The sequence below is a fragment of the Phocoena phocoena genome, chromosome 12, assembly GCF_963924675.1.
Source record: "Phocoena phocoena chromosome 12, mPhoPho1.1, whole genome shotgun sequence".
Taxonomy (NCBI): domain Eukaryota; kingdom Metazoa; phylum Chordata; class Mammalia; order Artiodactyla; family Phocoenidae; genus Phocoena; species Phocoena phocoena.
Window position 1 is genome coordinate 66572905 of NC_089230.1, and position 21741 is coordinate 66594645.

Genomic DNA, 21741 nt, shown 5'->3' on the forward strand with positions numbered 1-21741 from the left:
TTTTGTTTTCTAGTTTTAGCTTTTGGAAAATATTAGATATTTAAAAAAAATCACAATAGAGTGAACATTGTCAGTGTGTCCAAATTTGAAAGTTGTCTTTTAACTTAAAGCTAAGTTTAGTCTCTGAATTGTGAGGTTGATTTTAACAGTGGAGAATATTTATATTTAATACTTTAGATGGCGACTATCAAAAAGAAATAGGATCATGGCAGCAGATGATGACAATGGTGATGGAACAAGTTTATTTGATGTCTTTTCTGGTAAGAGCTCATTTTAATTGTCTTTCTAAGTTTGCTTATTTATTACTTTTTTCTTTAAACACACACATACACACACACACACACACACACACACACACACACACACACAATTTTTTCCTGACCCATTTGATACTAAGTTGTATACATTATGGTCCTTTACCTCCAAATACTTCAGTGGGTATGTCACAAGAAAAAGTTGGCATAAGAACAGCATAATTATCAATTTCAGTAAATTTAACACGAATACTGTAATTTTATTTAATCTACCATCTTTATACCAGTTTTACCAGTTAACCCAATAATGTCCTTTATTATTGTGATTGGATTTAGATCTATCATTTTATTTTATTTTTACAAATTAATTATTTTTTGGTTGTGTTCAGTCTTTGTTGCTGCACGTGGGCTTTCTCTAGTTGAGGCGAGGGGGGCTACTCTTCGTTGCAGTGTTCAGGCTTCCCATTGCGGTGGCTCCTCTTGTTGCAGAGCGTGGGCTCTAGGCGTGTGGACTTCAGTAGTTGTGGTACGCAGGCTCAGTAGTTGTGGCTCATAGGCTCTAGAGCGCAGGCTCAGTAGTTGTGGCTCATGGGCTTAGTTGCTCCGCGGCATGTTGGATCTTCCCAGACCAGGGCTTGAACCCATGTCCCCTGCATGAGCAGGCGGATTCTTAACTACTGCGCCACCAGGCAAGTCCCTCTATCATTTTAAAATTTTAGTTTGTCTCATCAGTTTTTGTTCTCTCTGATTTTCTTGCCTTCTTTCAAATATTATTTGAATATATTTTAGAATTCCATTCTAATTTATATATTAGCTTTTTGGCTACACCTGTGCATTATTTTTTACAATTGGTTTCTGAAGGGATTGCAATATACATCTTTTCTTTAACATTTTGCAGTCTACTTATTTAAATGTAAGAATCTTTTTATGTAAGTTGTATAATCTTGTACATATTGTTGTGTTTAACCTCCATCCATCCCTTTATGTTAAAGATGTCGTGAACCCCTTGATACAGTGCTGTAATTTTTATTTTAAACTGTTGTATGTATCTTAAAGAAATTAAGAGGAGTTAAAAGCAATTAAGATGAAATATTAGTCTTTTATATTTACTCAGTTATTTACCATTTTTGTCCTTCTAGGATCTAGTATCATTTTCCTCCCCACTGTCTCTTTTCTTCTGGGACTCCGGATATATAGTATGTGAGAACTTTTGATATACTATAAGTTAGTAAGATTGTTCTCTCACTTTTTAATCTTTTTCTCTCTGTTTTTCCATTTGAATAATTTATTGATCTATCTTCAAGCTTACTGGCTCTTCTGTTGAAATTTTTACATTAGGTATTGTACTTTCAGTTTTAGAATTTTCATTTGGTTCTTGTAGTTGTTTTTATTTCTCTACCAAGATTTCCAATGAGTAATTTTGCATTGCGTTCTGGACATTGTAAACGTTATAGAGACATTGGATTCTGTTATATTCCTCTGAAAAGTGCTGGTGTTTTTAATTTTAGCAGGTATTTATCTTGACTGAACTTAATCTTCTGTCAGCCCTGTGGTGAACAGCAGCTGAAATCTCTGTTCAGCTTTCTTTAGCTTTAGCTGGACTTTTGGGAGTTCTAACCTTTACATGTGTAATTTGGGGGTCATTCAGATTTGGGTACAATTTGAGGAGTCCTCTCTGTGGCACTCTGGATTTCCTCTTTCTGGTTGCTGTTATCACCCCCAAAGTTTTTTCTCTGTTTCTTTAAGCTATCAGGACTAGAAGTTTCCATCTGAGTTTTTGCTGCCAAGTGTGGCTCCAGCTAGAGCCTATCATTCCACAAAAACTTGTAATAAAAGGGGGATAGGGAATTCATGCAGTGCTGTTTTCTTCTTTCAGGTGTCATCTCCTCTCCAGTTTTTGCCTGCTTTAGATTGCTCTTCAGTTCTTCAGATTACTTTTTTTTTCTTTTTTCTTTTTTTAATTTAGGTACAATTTATATATAACATTATAGTAGTTTCAGATGTACAATGTAATAATTCCATGTTTGTATATATTGCGAAATCACCACAATAAGTCTAGTGGTAGAGCGTTGACTGCAGATAGCTTTTAATGTTTTGTTTAGAGTTTATAGTTTTTGCAGGAAGATTGTTCTGATAGAAACTATTCTGCTATTATTGGAGTTGTAACCTTCTTACTAGTGTGGGGTTTTTTTCTTCTCTTTTTATATTTGAATTTTATTTTATTTTATATTTTTATACAGCAGGTTCTTATTAGTTATCAATTTTATACATACTGGTGTATATATGTTAATCCCAATCTCCTAGTTCATCCCACCACCACCACCCCCACACCCGCCCCTACTAGCTTGTTTTTGAAAGTGAGTTTTGGGCTTCCCTGGTGGCGCAGTGGTTGAGAGTCCGCCTGCCGATGCAGGGGACACGGGTTCGTGCCCCGGTCCGGGAAGATCCCACATGCCGTGGAGCGGCTGGGCCCATGAGCCATGGCCGCTGAGCCTGTGTGTCCGGAGCCTGTGCTCCGCAACAGGAGAGGCCACAACAGTGAGAGGCCCACGTACCACAAAAAAAAATAAAAAATAAAAATAAAAATGAAAGTGAGTTTTTAAGTCTAAACCTGTGTACTAAGATGTGTGTGTTTATAAGGATGTACAAAAGCTTCTAAACAACTTTCTTTTTTCACACTGGACTAATAAAGTCTTTCTTTTTCTGGTCCTTCAGAGTCAGAATAGAAAAACTCCACTAAGTGCATAGAGTCAGTTTTAACTAGTCTTTGATTTTTTTTTGCAGCTTCTCCTCTTAAAAATAATGATGAAGGTTCTTTGGACATATATGCTGGGTTGGACAGTGCTGTTTCTGGTATGTAAATTCTATAATAAAATACTTTCGTTTTGTTTGGTCAGTCTGTTGGAAGTGTTTATTTTGTTGTTAACAGTTCCTGGAGTAACTCATAGCCCCTCAACAATCTGCCTTTTCTTTGAAATCATTATACTCAGGTAATTATTGTTTTGCCCAAAGCTTGGTCAATAAAATAAACTAGCCTTTAGGTTTGTTTTCCATCTAGGTCTCAGATTTTTTTTTTTTTTTTTGGCGGTACGCGGGCCTCTCACTATTGTGGCCTCTCCCGTTGCGGAGCACAGGCTCCGGACGCACAGGCTCAGCGGCCATGGCTTATGGGCCCAGCCCGCTCCGCGGCATGTGGGATCCTCCCGGACCAGGGCACGAACCCGTGTCCCCTGCATCGGCAGGTGGACTCTCAACCACTGCGCCACCAGGGAAGCCCCTAGGTCTCAGATTTAATTGGACCTTGTACAAAAATATTTTGTACCATTGAAAACGAAACTGATGGTGATTTCTACCTATATTACCACACATACTGTCACAGGCTACATGATATTAGAACTTTTGAAAAGGGTAGTTACTATAAATATTTCCAAACGTATCAGTAGGAGTGTGATATGCCGAGAGTCTAATGACCTGTCCAAATGAGAAAACCTTTCTGTAATCAAATCTTCTAAAGCTTCGAACAAATGTGATCTTTACACCTGATTTGTTGACAAATTTGTTTTAGGTAAATTGGTTTTCCAATTCTAATCTGTGAAATCAGTATAGATTTGGATGAAATGCAAGAGATGGAGAATTGTAGAGCCCTTTGGGTAGAGGTAGACAGTACGTCAAAAAGCCTAACACATGTATTTTTCTTTTTACCCCAGCTTTATTGAGCTATAATTGACATATAACATTAAGTAAGTTTAAGATGTACAGTATATTGATTTTATACACTTAAATATTGCAAAATGATTACCACCATGGCATTAGCTAATACCTGCATAGCGTCACATGATTACCATCTATTTAAGACCTAGTTTCTTAGCAACTTTTGATCATATAGTATAGTCTTACTAACTGTAATCACTATGCTGGATATTAGATCCCCAGAATTTATTTGTCTTATAGCTGGAAGTTTGTACTCTTTGATCAACATCTCTTCTTTTCCTCCACCCCCAGCCCTTCGTAACTATCATTTTAGTGTCTGTTTTTTTGCATTTGGATTTTTTAGATTCCACATGTGATATTGTGTAGTGTTTGTCTTTCTCTCTCTGACTTATTTCACTTAGCATAATGCCTTCAAGATTCATCCTTGCTGTCACAAATAGCAGGGTGTCCTTTTTAATGGCTGAATAATATTCCATTATATATTTATATATGCACATACATTTACACACACGCACATGTATACATACATATATGCACCCACATATACCACATCTTTATTCCTTTTTCTGTTGGTGGACGCCTAAGGTTGTTTCCATATCTTAGCTATTGTGAATAATACTGCAGTGAACAGAGGAGTGCAGATATCTGAGATTCAGTTTTTATTTCCTTTGAATATATACCCAGAACTGGGGTTGCTGGATCATATGATAGTTCTATTTTTAATTTTTTGAGGAACTTCTATACTGTTTTTGATGGTAGCTATACCAATTTAGATTCCCACCAACAGTGTACAAGGGTTCCCTTTTTTCCACATCTTCACTAATACTTATCTGTTGGTTTTTTTGTGTGTGTGTGTGGTACATGGGCCTCTCACTGTTGTGGGCTCCCCCACTGTGGAGCACAGGCTCCGGATGCGCAGGCTCAGCAGCCATGGCTCACTTCCCGGATTGGGGCATGAACCTGTGTCCCCTGCATTGGCAGGCGGACTCTCAACCACTGTGCCATCAGGGGAGCCCTGTTGTTTTTCTTTTTTTTTTTTTTTTGCGGTATGCCGGCCTTTCACTGCAGTGGCCCCTCCCGTTGCAGAGCACAAGCTCTGGACCCACAGGCTCAGCGGTCATGGCTCACGGGCCCAGCCGCTCCGCGGCATGTGGGATCCTCCTGGACTGAGGCACGAACCCATGTCCCCTGCATCGGCAGGTGGACTCTCAACCACTGCACCACCAGGGAAGCCCGCCCTGTTGTATTTTTGATGATAGCCATTCTGATAAGTGTGAGATGATACCTCATTGTGGTTTTGATTTGCATTTCCCTGATGATTTGTGATGTTAAGTACCTTTTCATGTTCCTGTTGGCCATTTATGTCTTCTTTGGAAAAATGTCTATTCAGTTCCTCTGCCCATTTTTTAGTTTTTTCTGTTGAGTTGTGTGAATTCTTTATATATTTTTGGATATTAACTTCTAATCAGATATATATGTATATAAAAATTGCAAGCATTTTCTCCCGTTCCGTAAGTTGTCTTTTTATTTTGTTAATGATTTCCTTTGCTGTGCAGAAAGAAGCCTTTTAATTTGATGTAGTCCCACTTTTTTATTTTTTGCTTTTGCCTTTACTCTTGGTGTCAAATTCAGAAAATTATTGCCAAGACCGATGTCCAGAAGCTTACCCCCTATATATTTTTTTTCTAGGCATTTTATGGTTTCAGGTTTTTAAAAAAAATTATTGAAATATAGTTGATTTATAATGTTGTGTTAGTTTCAAGTGTACAGTAAAGTGGTTCAGTTATACATGTATATATATTCTTTTTTTATATTATTTATTTATTTTGGTCACGCCACGCTGCTTGCGGGATCTTAGTTCCATGACCAGGGATTCAACCCATGTCTCCTGCAGTGGAAGTGCGAAGTTCTAACCACTGGACCGCCAGGGCATTTCCAACATTCTTTACCATTATAGGTTATTACAAGATATTAAGTATAGTTGCAGGTTTTAAATTCACGTCTTTAGTTCATTTCGAGTAGATTCTTGTGTGTGCTGTAAGATAAGGGTCCGGTTTCATTCTTTTGCTTGTGGCTGTCCAGTTTTCCCAACATCATTTATTGAAGAGACTATCCTTTCCCCATTGTATATTCTTGGCTCCTTTGTCATAAATTATGACCATACATACCTGGGTTTATTTCTGGGCTTTCTGTTCTGTACCATTGGTCTATATGTCTGTTTTTATGCCAATAAAATACAGTTTTGATTACTATAGTGTTATATCTTGAAATCAGGAAGTGTCGTGCCTCCAGCTTTGATCTTCTTTCTCAAGGTTGCTGTGGTCATTCACAGTCTTGTGGTTCCATACACATTTTAGGATTGTTTTTCCTATTTCTATGAAAAATGCCATTGGAGATTTGACAGGGATTTCACTGAATCTGGAAATACATATTTTAATGTAAGGTTTTTTTGTTTGTTTGTTTTAGACAATGCTACCAAATCCTCTGTACCATCCAGAAATTGTTTGGATTTATATGAAGAAATCCTGACTGAAGAAGGAACTGCAAAGGAGGCAACATATAATGATGTATGGATTACCAGAATTTTGAAGGACAGTTACTTTGCTCTTTTGTGGCTCCTGAAATACAGACATCAGCTTACTATTGAATAGACATTCTGTGTTTGGGAAGCAGCTCTTTGACTAAAAGAATATTTAAGTCAGTTTCTGCCTTCAGATCTGCTTTTTAAAATAATGTTTTCTGGATGCTTGCCTAAATTTAGTTATAATTTTGCTTGATTGAATTTAAGTGTCTGACCATATAAAATCTCAACAGGCAATCAGTGTGATAAAATATTTTATTTTTTCATGATTTATACAAAGTTATAATTTGTCCCAAGACTTCATGCAGACAAATTTCTTTCTACCTTACTTGAATTTTAAACTTTGGAGATTGAATGTGAAACTACAGAAAATACATTATTGGTAGGCCCAACTTTAAAAACCAGTAATTAACTAAATATCTGATAGTAGAAATGGACCTCATATACCCTTATTTATGGGTTGATTTGCAAAGTTTGAAATATTTTGAAATGTCATTTAAGCTAAGAAAATAATTTAGAATGATGCTTGATCTTTTTATATCTTACAGTTGCAGGTAGAATATGGAAAATGTCAGCTGCAAATGAAAGAGCTGATGAAAAAGTTTAAGGAAATACAGACACAGGTAGAATTATAATGAATATTTTATTTTTCCCTTGTTAGATTTTTAAAAATTAATTTACTTAATTAATTTATTTTTGTCTGTGTTGGGTCTTCGTTGCTGCGCGGGCTTTCTCTAGTTACGACGAGCAGGGGCTACTTTCCTGTGGTGCGTGGGCTTCTCATTGTGGCAGCTTCTCTTGTTGTGGAGCACGGGCTCTAGGTGTGCAGGCTCAGCAGTTGTGGCTTGCGGGCTCTAGAGCGCAGACTCAGTAGTTATGGTGCACGGGCTTAGTTGCTCTGTGGCATGTGGGATCTTCCCGGACCAGGGCTCGAACCCGTGTTCCCTGCATTCACAGGCAGATTCTTAACCACTGTGCCACCAGGGAAGTCTCCGCCTTAATCAGGTTTTAAAACTAAAATTTAATAAAATTTTTTGTTAAAATTAAAATGCTCAAGTGTTGGCAGGTTGTAAGGAAACTTTTTAAAAAAATATTAAATGAAAGAGCAAGTCTGGCAAAACATGCATTATTTCCAGTGTCAATGAAACTGATAAAGGAAAACTGCTTGATTTGTTAAATGATATTGACAAATGATCTACTAGGCTAATTAACAGTTAAATAATAGAGAATTCTTAGAGACTGTATCAGGTGGTTTAAAAGAGAATGGTTTGAGGCGTGAACCTTTAGAATGGCTGATGAGGAAAAATGGTGATGCCTTAACAATTTTTGCCAGAGAGACATTTTTTGTGATCATGCTGCAAAGTTAGGAATGTACTGTCTTGTTCTGATTTTTATTTTTTGGCAAAGTTGTTTCTCTTCCTTCACCCTCTCTCCCAAAGAGCCAGTCAATCCTCAATTCATTCTTTGTTCACCTGAGAGTTAGTACATTGTTGCAAGTTAAATATTGTAAAATATAGTTGTTGTTAAATATAGTAAAAATTTTTATCCTGTTGTTAAATATAGTAAAAATTTTATCATCTTCAAAACAGTGACCCATTTTCAAAATAATGACTTTTTTGCTTGTTATTTATTGGTTTTTCATTTTGTTCCCTCTTTTAAGTAGTTTCACTTTAAATAGCTTTTCTTTGGCGCCAGTTTTCTTCTTTGAATCTCAGCGTCCCCGTTTGTATAATGAGCATCGCTGTACTCCTCCTAAGACTGTTTTGAGAATTGCATAAGATAAAATATGTGATGCGTGGCATGCAGTTAGCATTCGGCAATCAATAACTATTATAAATAGTTTAATAATCCTGTCGATACATACTTTATTAAATGTATTTTATGATGTTTAGAATTTCAGCTTAAAAAATGAAAACCAGTCTCTTAAGAAAAATATCTCAGCACTTATCAAAACTGCCAGAGTGGAAATAAACCGCAAAGATGAAGAAATAAATAATCTTCACCAAAGGTATGACTGAGGGATATGGATCTGTTTGTAAATTACATGGGTATTGATAGGTGGAATATTTTTAACTTTGGAAAGCTAATGAAAATCATGCATTTTATTAAATATTTAAGGTTTTACTGAAAGTAAGTGACTAATATTCTAATGGTATATTATCGTAATGATACCTATATGATTATTAATAGAATATTGCCACATACCTCTCTGAATATATTCAGTTTTGTAATACACTGGGATCTCGCTCTGATATCCTTTGGTCCTGAGACGATGGTGGTGTACGTCATGGGTTCTTCTAGGCGCCCATCAAATTACTAAAATATCAGGAGGATGTCTGTGTCATATACTGTTAACAGACAACCCTTAAAAATCTGTCATTATTTATTTATTTTGGCTGCACCGGGTCTTAGTTCCGGCACATGGGATCTTTTTAGTTGCGGCATGCGGACTTCTTAGTTGTGCCATGTGGGCTTCTTAGTTGAGGCATGTGGACTCTTAGTTGTGGCATGCATGTGGGATCTAGTTCCCTGACCAGGGATCGAACCTGGGCTCCCTGCGTTGGGAGGGTAGAGTCTTACGCACTGGGCCACCAGTGAAGTCCCTCAATTATATGTTCTTTTCCCTCTTAAATGGATTTTCTACTTAATTTCTCTCTCTCCCTCTTTTGGTTAGGGGCAGTATTTGGCTTAGAGAATTTCATATCTCTCCTCCCCTTGATAGTCAAACCTCCAGAACAGTTATCTAAACATGCTGTCTCCATTTCTCCACTTCCCATTTCTACACATTCTTGAACCCATTCTACTCTGACCTCTTCCCCCAAAACAGCTGTGACTACCACTAAATTCATCAAATAGTTTGACTTCTCATTTTAACTTGTCTTTATACACTATTTGACATAGTTGACCCTCTTTTCTTGAAATAGTTTCTCCCTTGGGGTTTCATGATTCTTAGTTTTCTTCCTAACTTGAGATTTATTTTTCTGTACTTGGCTAAGTTGGAATTCCTTAAAGCTCATCACTATGTCCTTTCCTTTCTCTATCAATATTTTCTTATGATGTAATCTTACTTACACTAGTCAGTTCCATTTATATGTAGATACTACCTCACATCTGTACAAAATTTTCAAAATTACCTCATCCACAACAGAATTTAAGATTGAACCCCTTCCGTAGTTCCTAGCTCAGTGGATTCCCCATCATTTATTCAGCTGTGCAAGCTAGAGTGACTGAGGGGTAGAATGGCCATTTAATGTATTGCCCAAACCAGGGTACTTTTGTGAGTAGAAGGAGGGGCTATTAATAATTACACTGACATTGCTTGGCAAACTGGGACATATAGTCACCCTGCATAGGGGTCATCATTGACACTTAGCTCTTGGTCATCCTTCAGATCCAAATTCATTACCATGTCCTTTTGATTTTTGTCTTTATGATCTCTGAAGTTGTTCATTTCTCTTCCATTTCTACCGTTGTTGCTGCCCATCACCTCTCATCTGAACTGGCAGTAGTCTTTGTGCTCAGAACTCTGCATCCGCTCTTGCTCTTTCCAGCCTGTGATTTCTCATTTCTCGACATTAAAGCCACGGGATGCTTTGTAAAGCACAACTCTGGACGTCTGTCACAGAACCACCCCGTCCTACCCACCCCCCTTTTTTTAAAAATGATCTATTTATTTATTTATTTTGGGCTGTGCCGAGCAGCTTGCAGGTTCGTAGTTCCCCCACCAGGGATTGAACCCAGACCTCAGGAATGAAATGAGAAGCTGGGGAAAGCTTCTCATCCTAACCACTGGACCGTCAGGGAATTCCCCCACCCATTTTCTTTCTTTCTTTTTTTTGTGGTACGCGGGCCTCTCACTGCTGTGGCCTCTCCTGCTGCGGAGCACAGGCTGCGGACACGCAGGCCCAGCGGCCATGGCTCACAGGCCCAGCCGCTCCGTGGCATGTGGGATCCTCCCGGACTGGGGCACAAACCCGTGTCCCCTGCATCGGCAGGCGGACTCCCAACCACTGCGCCTCCAGGGAAGCCCCCCCACCGCTTTTCTTGATTAAAACACATCAGTGGCTTCTCATCGATCTTAGGATAAAAGATCATAAATCTTAACTTGGTCCACAGAGCTCTTCACAATATGGTGCCAAACTACTTTTCAGGCCTTGTCTTCAGTGTCTGCCTTTGCCTAGGTATCATAGCTCTAGTGTATCTCCTGCATTCTTTCAGTTTGTTGGGTGTACCATGGCTCTGAGTTGCATGAACTGTTTCCACTCCCTGAAATGCTCCTCTCCTCCACCTGCTAAATACCTACTTATCTTCAGGTCTTGGCATAAGCATCCTTTTCATGTGGGACATTTGTCTGTTCTCACTGACTAGGTCAGATCTCTTTTTTTGTAGCTTCATTTACACTTGCAGTTTAAAAAATCATGAATGGGATCACTTAATTAGTGTTCTCTTCCACTAAACTGTAAACTTCATGGGAGCAGGAACCATGTCTTTGTGTCCTTACCATTTATTGAGTATCTACCATGTGCAATAAATGTTTAAAGAGTGAAAGGAGATAATCCTATGTGTGGACCATATGATATGCATTTTAGGCCTTTTGAAAATAAAGATGGTTGTGTATGTTTACTGATCTAAATCCCACAAGGTGCAGCAAGCATAAGATTGATTCCTGAAGTGTTGAGGAAATTTTATATATATTTGAATCTTTTAGGGGAGGGGTATAATGTTTGAATAGAGTGAAAATTCAGAGAAACTGGGTGAATAAATGATGTGTTATTTCATTAGATTGTTATACATGGTTATACTGATACATTATCTAATAAAAATTCTGTCAAATATTTGCACTTATTTGTGAGCTTCAACTAGTACTCTAATGGCAAATGTTTATCATTTTTTGCTGAAAGTTCATTTTTAATAGAAAAAATGGAAATATTGATATAAGATAAAAATTTTCAAGTGTAAATTCTGGAAAGTGTTTAATGTGGAGGTTTATTTTAAAATAAAACCTTTGGGACTTCCCTGGCGGTCCTGTGGTTAAGACTCCATGCTTCCACTGCAGGGGCACGGGTTCCATCCCTGGTCGGGGAACTAGAATCCCGCATATTACATGGCGCGGCCAAATAACAACAACAAAAAATAAAACTTTTGATAGTATTTTATTTAGTGTGGAGTTACGTTAAATGTGTATTACGAGCTCTGTGGGCTAGAACTATCTTTTAGCACCTTACATTTTAATAAGTATGACGTATGTTACACGTGTGCCTGCTTTGTTGAATGTGAGTCCTTTGTTGGATAAATTTATTGAAGACATCTTCTCCCATTCTGTGACTTATCTGTCACTCTCTTTATTGTCTTGTGAGGAATAAAAGTTCTAAATTTTAGTGAAATTCAATCAGTTTTTTTTTTTTATGGTTAATGCTTTTTGTGTTCGCATTTTCCGAGTTGTCTCAAAGGTATTTCCTCATGTTTATTTTTTTGAGTTTATTTATTAGTTTACTAGGACTGCCATAACAGAGTACCACAAACTGGGTGGCCTAAATAACAGAAATTTATTGTCTCACAGTTATGGAGGCCAGAAGTCCAAGATCAAGGTGACAGTATGATTGATGCCTTCTGCGGGCTGTGTGATGGGTCTGTTCCAGGCCTCTCCTTGGCTTGTAGCTGGTTGCCTTCTTCTGTGTCTCTTCATAAAGTCTTTCCTCTATACATATATCTGTCCAAATTTCCCTTTTTTATAAGGACACTAGTCATATTGGATAAGGGTCCACCCTAATGACCTCACTTTAACTTGATTATCTCCAAAGACCCTGTCTCCAAATAAGGTCACTAGTTTGAGGTACTGGGGATTACATTTTGAGGAGACGCAGTTCAACCCGTAACAAGATCCACATAAGGTCTACACATTGCCTTAAGTTGTATGTATCCTGTGTCCTCTTGTTCTATAAAAATCTTCCCTTATTCCTGAGACGATGTTCTCTACACATTTAGTACTGATTAGGCATAGATTTATGGAAATTCAGGGAAGTTATAAAAGTTCAGGAAGATGGCTATATTATTACAAAAAGCTAAAATGAGCTATTTACATTTTATTTTTAGGAAAACTGCCAGTTTTCTGAAAACCTTAGGAGTTATTTTAAACAATAAATACATACCATTCCTCTAGGAAAGGATCACAATTCTCTATTCCTTTTTCTTTTTGCACAGTATGTAACGCTTTAAGATGGCTATTGACGCTTTGGCTTTTGCTGTGGGGTTGTATGTGAAACAGAAAACTAGGATAGGGAGCTACATAGAGTCGCATTTTGATCGTCTCTGTTCTCCAGCAAGATTTCACTTTCCCTTATGTTTCAGTTGGGCTAGAGTGAAGGCAAGAAAATAATGGCACTCGTTCTAAAAGAAGTGAATTTGTGGTTAGTTTGAGAGTTGTGCACCTGTAGTGAAGGAAATCTGAAAGACATTGGCAAATGCTGGGATAGAACTGAGAGGTTCTCCAGGCTTTGAGCAAAGCAAGTGAAAGAGAGTTCCTTGTTTTAAAAACTGGCTCATTTAGTTGGAAGCTGGTAAATTCTTACTACTCATTCTTTTATGCAAAGTAAAATTAGTTTTGCCAGTATGTGGGCCCCCCAGTTTTAAAGTGTATCACATGTGATTAAACCTTGGGTTATTAAAAAGGAATTAACTTTGTTTTTTTGGTGTTAATTTCTATTTCTTAATAGATTGTCTGAGTTTCCACATCTTCGAAATACTCATAAAACTTCAAGGACACCAGATATAGTTAAAACAAAAGGTCTTAAATCCAGATCTCTCCATTTGGATGATTGTTCAAAGACTGATCACAGAGTGAAAAGTGATGTTTCTAAAGATGTACATTATAGCACTTCACTGCCATACCTCGAAAAGGAAGGAAAATCACATTCTGAAAAAAAGGGCACTTCACATTTGCCTACATCTGTTGAAAAACACTCCACCAATGGCATTTGGTCACGTTCCCATTATCAGGTTGGTGAGGGTAGTTCCAGTGAGGATCACAGAAGAGGAAGGAAAGATAGACATAGCCAGTACGGCAGAGGGACTGACAGAATACGAAAAGACTTGAACACTAGCTGTGGTGATGGTGAACCGAGGAACATAGAGGCCAGTCAGAGGCTACAAGGACGTCCTGAGAAATACAGTAAAGGTGAACCAAAGGCTGAAAGCAAAAATTCAAAGTTTAAAAGTAACACAGATTTGGATTATAAAAATGAACGCAGTAGCTCTTCTTGGGAGAAAGAAAGCTCTAGAGACAGGTCACACACTCGACTAGAATCTCAAAGTGACAAAAAACTCGAAAGACAAAGTGAAAGATCACAAAATATAAATAGAAAAGAACTTAAATCACAAGACAAAGAAGAAAGGAAAGTTGACCAAAAACCTAAGTCAGTAGTAAAAGACCAGGATCATTGGAAAAGATCTGAACGAGCATTGCTTCCTTATTCCAAGAAGGAACTAGCAAAATCTTCTCATAATTCAAGTAAATATCATCCAGAAGAGAGAAGAGGCCGGGAAGATTGTAAAAGAGACAGGGCTGTAAGTAATCATAGTTTTCAAGAAGGAAGATGTCCGTCCTCTCTTTCAACCAATAGAATTCACAAACATGTTGACTCTAAGGAAGTTGATGCTGTGCACCAATGGGAAAATGCACCTTTAAGGGTAGAAAGGCATAGAACTGAAGATAAGCGGAAAAGAGAACAAGAGGGCAAAGAAGAAAATAAGCATATGAGAAATGAAAAAAGAGTACTTGCAGAACATCTGCAGAAGACAAACAGAGAGACTAAGAAAGCCGCTACAGATTTAAAGAGACAGAATGAGCCAAAAAATGATAACGGTGAAGTCTCTAATAATGATGTTTCTGAAGGAGTGGATGATAAAGAGCCAGCAGTTAAACCTGAGAACGGTTCAAATGAAACACAAAACAAAGACTTAAAGTTAAGCTTTATGGAAAAATTGAACTTAACTCTTTCTCCTGCTAAAAAGCAGCCTGTTTCTCAGGAAAATCTGCATAAAATATCCGATACTCCCAAATCAAGTGACATATGTGATTTGGAGTCCTTGGTGCAGGCTAAAACTGTGACATGTATTCCCTCTGTCAGTGAACATATCACAGAGGAAACCAAATCAGAGTTATTGGAACCAAAGGATGCTCTTACAGCAGCATCTGAACCCAGGACCAGTGTTTCAGAAAGGAAAATAGAAGAAGAAAATAGTTTGTTCATTAAATCTGTTGCGAATACTGTGCATTGTGATATGTCCATTTGTGGCACAGAGATTTCCTTCTCAGCATCTGTGGAAATGCAACAAACAGAATCCTTGTTTCCATCATCAACAGAAATGGAACAGACCATTAATGGTGCCAGGGCAGCAGTTCCTGTGGTAATAGACACAGTACAAACAAATGTTTCTCAAAACTTTGGTTTGGAATTGGATACCAAAAGAAAGGATGACTTAAATTCTTGTAGTATTTCCGAAGATACAGAAATGAAGGAGGCTTTTTCAACCAAAGTGACCGAATCCAATGAAAGCATTTTGCAGCCTTCAATTGAAGAAGCTGTCATTTTGCCAACAGTCCTTTCAGAAGATGGTAAACCAAACCTTGAGCCTTCTCTTGTAGATGCACCACTGGTTGGGAGTAAGTCTTGTCACTTGGAGCCTTGCTTACCTAAAGAGACTCCAGAATCTTCACTTCGGCAGACTGAGTTAACGGACCACAGAATGGAAATTGGTGAAGCAAACTCAGTATATCACGACGATGAGAACTCAGTTCTGAGCATTGACCTTAATCAGCTGAGACCTATTCCAGAAGCCATCAGTCCTCTGAATAGTCCCGTGAGACCTGTAGCAAAAGTTCTTAGACTGGAAAGCCCATCTCGAGTTCCATTATATAATAACAGTCATAAAGGTAATAGTTTATATTATCTCCTATAACTTATATTTTTGTGAGAGTGTAACATATGTCAGCAGGATGAATCAGTGCTTTTAATTTATTTATTGATATTTATTTTTAAAATTTTTATTGGCATATAGTTGATTTACAGTGTTGTGTTAGTTTTAGGTGTGCAGCAAGTGAATCAGTTATACATATACATATATCCATTCTTTTTTTTTTAGATTTTTTTCCTGTATAGGCCATTACAGAGTATTGAGTAGAGTTCCCTGTGCTGTACAGCAGGTTCTTATTTGTTATCTATTTTATATATAGTAGTGTGTATATGTCAATCCCAGCCTTCCAATTTATTCCTCCCTGCCCTATCCCCTGGTAACCATAAGTTTGTTTTCTACATCTGTGACTCTACTTTTCTTTTGTAAATAAATTCATTTGTACCCTTTTTTTTAGATTCTACATATAAGTGATATCGTATGATATTTGTCTTTCCGTGTCTGACTTAACTTCACTCGGTATGACAATCTCTAGGTCCATCCATGTTGCTGCAAATGGCATTATTTTGTTAGTGCTTTTTATTTGATAATTATTATTCAGACCTTTGTTGTTACCTAGAAATGTACATTGAGCCTTTAGTCTAGATTTAGGTAATTCTTACTTATACAACAAAAGGGAATGGTAGAACAGATTGTCTCAAATACTCCTTGCTTGCTTTCAGGTATATTTTTGTTGTCCAAAAGCCATCATCAAATGGCATAGAGTAGGTGATGCTGCTAACATCAAGTAAAGAAACCTGAACAGTTGGTTGCTGTTTATCCAAATGACCAAACTCTATACTATCACTATTGTCAGGCACTTTCTGAGACCAGTAAAGACCATGACATGAGTACGTGTTAGAGTAATATAGTGTAAATAGTGTAAAAGCTGTTAAAATAATAAATTGCCTCAACATTTAATTTTTTGTTATAAATATTTAGTATGGAAATGTTAAATGACAAAGACTCAGTAGTCATGTGACTATAATATGCTTTTTTCTTCCACAGATGTGTTTCCACCAAATTTAGCTCATTCTGCCTCCAAGAGTCAGTCTGATCTCAATAAGGAAAATCAAAAGCCAATTTGCAAATCTGACAAATTTACAGAAGCAGACTCCCACAAGAATTCATCTTTAGATGAATTAGAAGAAGGAGAAATTATAAGCGACAGTGAAAAATCTGAACCACAAAAACGTTTTGACAAAAGTACCAACCCAAGAGCTTCTGCTGAAGTGCAGAACACAAGAACTAACCCAGGAAGTAGGAAAAGCACTGTGCATTTGGATAAAGACAACAGGAAGATATCTTCTATAAAAATCCATCAGACCAAAAGCAAATGGAATAAAAGACGAACTGAATCTAGCAGATCTTCAAAAACAGAGAGGAAAGATAGGTCAGTGGGCACTTCCAGCCTGGAAAAAATAGTGCCAATTATTGCTGCACCCTCTTCTGTCCGAGAGGTTGTGCACATGTTACGAATGATAAGAAAACATGTAAGGAAAAATTATATGAAATTCAAGGTAAAATTTTCATCAATACAATTTCATAGAATTATTGAGTCAGCAATTTTGAGTTTTACATCACTAATTAAACACCTTGACTTATCCAAAATCTCTAAGTCAGTGACTATTTTACAGAAGAATCTCTGTGATGTTATAGAATCCAAACTTAAGCAAGTTAAAAAGAATGGCATCGTGGATCGTTTATTTGAACAGCAGCTACCAGATATGAAAAAAAAATTGTGGAAATTTGTAGATGAACAACTTGATTACTTGTTTACAAAGCTTAAGAAAATCTTAGCAAAGTTTTGTGACTCCATAAACATTGGCAGTGACAGTGACGAAGGAAAACTTGAAAAGAGAAATAAAGACAAAGCACAATATTCAAATTGTCAGAAGGGGAATGTAGGCAGCTCCAGCAAAGAAATGTTGAAGGAGAAACCCCCCAAATCAGAAGATTCTGGTTACTCTAAGTCTTTAGTAGGTTGTAAAAAATCGGAGGAAAAACATCAAGAGCAAAATAATTCCAGTATTAACAGAGTAAAGCACAACATTAAAAAAAGTACTAACACTTGCTTTGGTAATATTAAGAACCCTCAATTTGAAGAGGCGTCCTTGGAACCAAACTGCCCGAGCACCCCAAAGGCAGGAAAAATGGAAGGCAGCACCATAGAGGACTCACAGGCATCCCAGCACGCTGCTTTGAAGCCAGAACGCAGTTTTGAGATTCTTACTGAGCAGCAAGCATCTAGCCTTACTTTTAATTTAGTGAGTGATGCACAGATGGGAGAAATATTTAAAAGTTTGTTGCAAGGTTCTGATCTTTTGGACAACAGTGTTAACTGTAACGAAAAAAGTGAGTGGGAGTTAAAGACACCAGCGAAACAGATGCTAGAGACTCTTAAATGTGAATCTCTACCAGTTTGTACAACGGAAGAGCTCGTTTCAGGGGTGGTTTCTCCCTGTCCTAAGGTGATTAGTGATGATAATTGGTCATTATTGTCATCTGAGAAAGGTCCGTCTCTGTCTTCAGGGCTTTCATTGCCAGTTCATCCTGATGTGTTGGATGAAAGTTGTATGTTTGAAGTGTCCACTAACGTAGCTTTAAGTAAAGATAATGTATGTAGTTCAGAAAAGAGTAAGCCCTGTGTTTCCTCCATACTCCTTGAAGATCTAGCAGTCTCTTTAACAGTACCATCACCTCTAAAGTCAGATGGTCATCTCAGTTTCTTAAAGTCAGATGTTTCGTCTAATTCAACGCCCGAAGAAGTTATTAGTGCCCATTTTAGTGAAGATGCCTTACTTGAGGAAGAGGATGCATCTGAACAGGACATTCATTTAGCCCTGGAGTCTGATAATTCAAGCAGTAAATCAAGTTGTTCTTCATCATGGACAAGCCGGTCTATTGCTCCAGGCTTTCAGTACCACCCTAATCTACCCATGCACGCTGTCATAATGGAAAAGTCCAATGATCATTTCATTGTGAAAATACGCCGTGCGGCACCATCTACCTCCCCTAGTCATAAACAGAATACGGTGGCTGATGAATCTTTGCCAAGAGTGGAAAAGGAAGCTGACGAAACAGTGGAGAAAAAATATATTTCATGTCAGTACAGAGTTTTTAAATCTGTGGAGGAATTGAAAATTTCCAGTAAAAATGTTGATAGCAGTAAATCAGTTCATGAAGAACAGGACTGTATGATACAAACAGAGGTTCCCGATATATATGAATTTCTTAAAGATGCTTCAGGTAAAGTGGTTCATAGTACTGAAGTAGTTGAAGAATGTTTCAAGTTGCATCAAGTATGGGAACCAAAAGTACCTGAAAGCGTTGAAGAATTGCCTCCAATGGACGAAATTCCACATTCTGTCGAGGATCATCTTCCAAACGCGTATATAGACCTCACAAAAGATCCAGTCACCGAGACCAAAAAGTTGGGGGAATTCGTAGAAGTAACAGTTTTAAATATTGAGCAGTTGGGATGTTCTGGAAGCAGTGTGGATCAAAATGCTCCAGTATTGGACAGTATGCAGCCTGATACTGTAGATGCTTTTATTGATTTGACACAAGATGTTTCAAGTGACAGTAAAAATGAAGGTAACTGTCCTGCTTTAGCTGTTGAAGACTTGGGGTGTCAGGTGATATGTGTAGATGAAGATAACTCAAAGGAAGAAAAGGTGCAAGTGGCAAACAGGCCTTTGGAATGCATTGTTGAGGAAGCCTGTATCGATTTAACCTCGGCATTTCCCAGTTCGGGTGAAGTGAAAAAGGTTGATGTAAAATCAGAGTTGGCATCAAATTCTGGTAGTTCAGAGTTGCCTGGGGCTTTGGATAATGCTCACAAAAAGAGGAAAAATCTTTCTGATCTAAATCCTTCTCAGAAAAAACAGAGAAAGGAAGCAGACTTAACCGGCAGGGAAAAGACCAAGAAAATTACCCAAGATTCTGGTGAGAATGGTGATGCTCACCGAAAGAAAGCCAGTAAGAAAAAGGCCCCTGTAGTAACTAAAGATCCCTCGTCGTTAAAGGAAAGCCCAGGGACTAAGGATGCATCAGCAGCATCTGCCACTTCTCTTGCAAGCCTTTCTGCGAAGAATGTTATTAAAAAGAAGGGAGAAATTATAGTTTCGTGGACAAGGTAAGAATCTAATGAGACTGTTAAATCACCAGGAAGTTTTAAGATACCAGCAATCTGTTCTGTCATGTCATCATAGTTTTATCCCATCTTAAAATAGGGAAAGTGATGACTTACTTCAAAAGTGGCCAAAGTTGGTAGAAGATACGTTCTAGGATACAACCCAGCTGTACTGTAGAACAGTCTAGAGCAGTGGCTCTTAACCAGCGCTGTGTACTAGCACCGTGGACAGAACTTTTCCTTATGTTCTTAACTTCACTTTTCAATGAAAAAGAAAAATCCTTTCATTTGTAAGGAGCCTGGTATACGCACATTTTAGAAAGGAGGAATGACAGGTGGTGAATAGGACAAAAAGTGTGGGTGTTTGTAATTTGAGTTTTCCCCCGAAATTAGAAGCTTCAAAAACAGGTTGTACTTTTGACTTTTATGTGAGATTTTTAAGAAATGCAGATATAAAGACCCCATTTCGGATGTCAAGGTGACCACAGTTGGGAACCAGTGAACCAGAGGTGCATGATCTCTAGACCGGCTAGAGTGCATAATGAGAGAGAATGAATTTTGTTGAAATTGGTGATCAATTTTGTTTAAAACCTCAGTCCTCTAATGCCTTCATTTCGGGTAACCTGCAGATGGTAAAATCTCAGAGACTATAATAACGCACATTGGTTCAGACCATGTAGAAAAAACAGAGGTCTGGGGATTAGAAGATCTGGCTTCTGTGTTACTTTTTGGTTCTTCTCGCTTATCAGGTCTGTGATCACGTTTGGGCCCTAATTTTTAAAGTACTATACACACTACAAGTAGAATTTTTAAAAATCTTTCATTTTGTCACTAGAAACATACATTAGTATTTGTTTTAGAAAATTTGGGAAATATGTATGAAGTCAAAGATTAAAATCATCCATAATCTTATCTCTCAGAGATAACCATCGTCCGTATTTTAGTATACACACTTGTTCTTTTTTTATGGGTTTTAATAAAAATGTCAACTCTTATTGGTAGATAGTAAGGCAATGGAATTTTTGTTACCTTTCTGTTCGAACCTACAAAAGCTAAATAACATTTTTCCCCCTTCAGAAATGATGACCGGGAAATTTTATTGGAGTGTCAGAAAAAAGGGCCATCGTTGAAAACGTTTTCTCAGTTAGCTGCCAAGTTGAATAAAAATCCATATCAGGTAACTACTCCAGTTTTACATCTCTATAGTTTCACAGATGTTACTACTCTAAATATTTAGATTTGATTTTTAATGTGTTTAAAATATATAGCTATTTGTTAGCCAACTTCTTTAAAAGTATGGCTCTTTGGAGAATTCCCCAGTGTTCCAGTAGTTAGGACTCCATGCTTTCACTGCCGAGAGCATGGGTTCAGTCCCTGGTCAGGGAACTAAGATCCCACAAGCTGTGTGGTGCAGCCAGAAAAATAAAATAAAAGACTGTTAAAAACTCAGTGATCGTGGAAGAAGTCTGAAACAATCCGAATTCTTTATTCTGTTGTTTTGCCATTTACTTATTTGATCTTGAGCAATTTTGTAATGATATTTGCCTGTTTAAGAAGGTTTGATATTGAAAAGTTAAACTAGCAATTACCTTTATTATGAAGATATTTTGTTTTTCTAACTATTACTTTACCTTTATAATTAAGGGTAACTTACTCTGTCTTTAGATGGTTTGTGAAAATATTCATCAAAGATAAAAGAATATATATTGAGATATTTATAATTAACCCTCATTTAAAATTTTTCAGGTCTCAGAAAGATTCCAGCAGCTAATGAAGCTCTTTGAAAAGTCAAAATGCAGGTAGTTAATGGTTACACTACAGTAGACTAGTAAAGTAAATGCTTGACACTGTACCTGTGCACTTAATGGCCTGTTAGTCATTGAAGATGTGAGTGGCGGGTGAGAGACATCCAGTTGAGTTCCTGTTTCAGTCACAGGTTGGAGAATGGTTGCTCGTGCAGGCTTCTAAGGCACCTCATCCACAGGGACGTGGTCAATGAAACCTGCTACAGTTCAGATCAGCATCTCTCCTCAGCCTTCTGAGTGTTGATGAGTCTAAAGTGGGGGGAAATCCATTTGATGATTGATAATAAATTTTTATCGATGAGGAAA

General features: G+C 37.6%; 1 protein-coding gene across 1 annotated transcript; it reads left to right on the forward strand.

Moving 5' to 3' along the window:
• Window positions 1–205: 205 nt before the first annotated feature.
• CASP8AP2 (caspase 8 associated protein 2) lies at window positions 206–21433 on the forward strand. Its single transcript, XM_065889061.1, has 9 exons — window positions 206–260; window positions 3039–3107; window positions 6432–6532; window positions 7095–7169; window positions 8439–8554; window positions 13260–15478; window positions 16504–19633; window positions 20708–20807; window positions 21377–21433. Exons 1-9 carry the CDS (start codon window positions 206–208, stop codon window positions 21431–21433), a joined length of 5922 nt encoding a protein of 1973 aa, XP_065745133.1.
• Window positions 21434–21741: the final 308 nt, after the last annotated feature.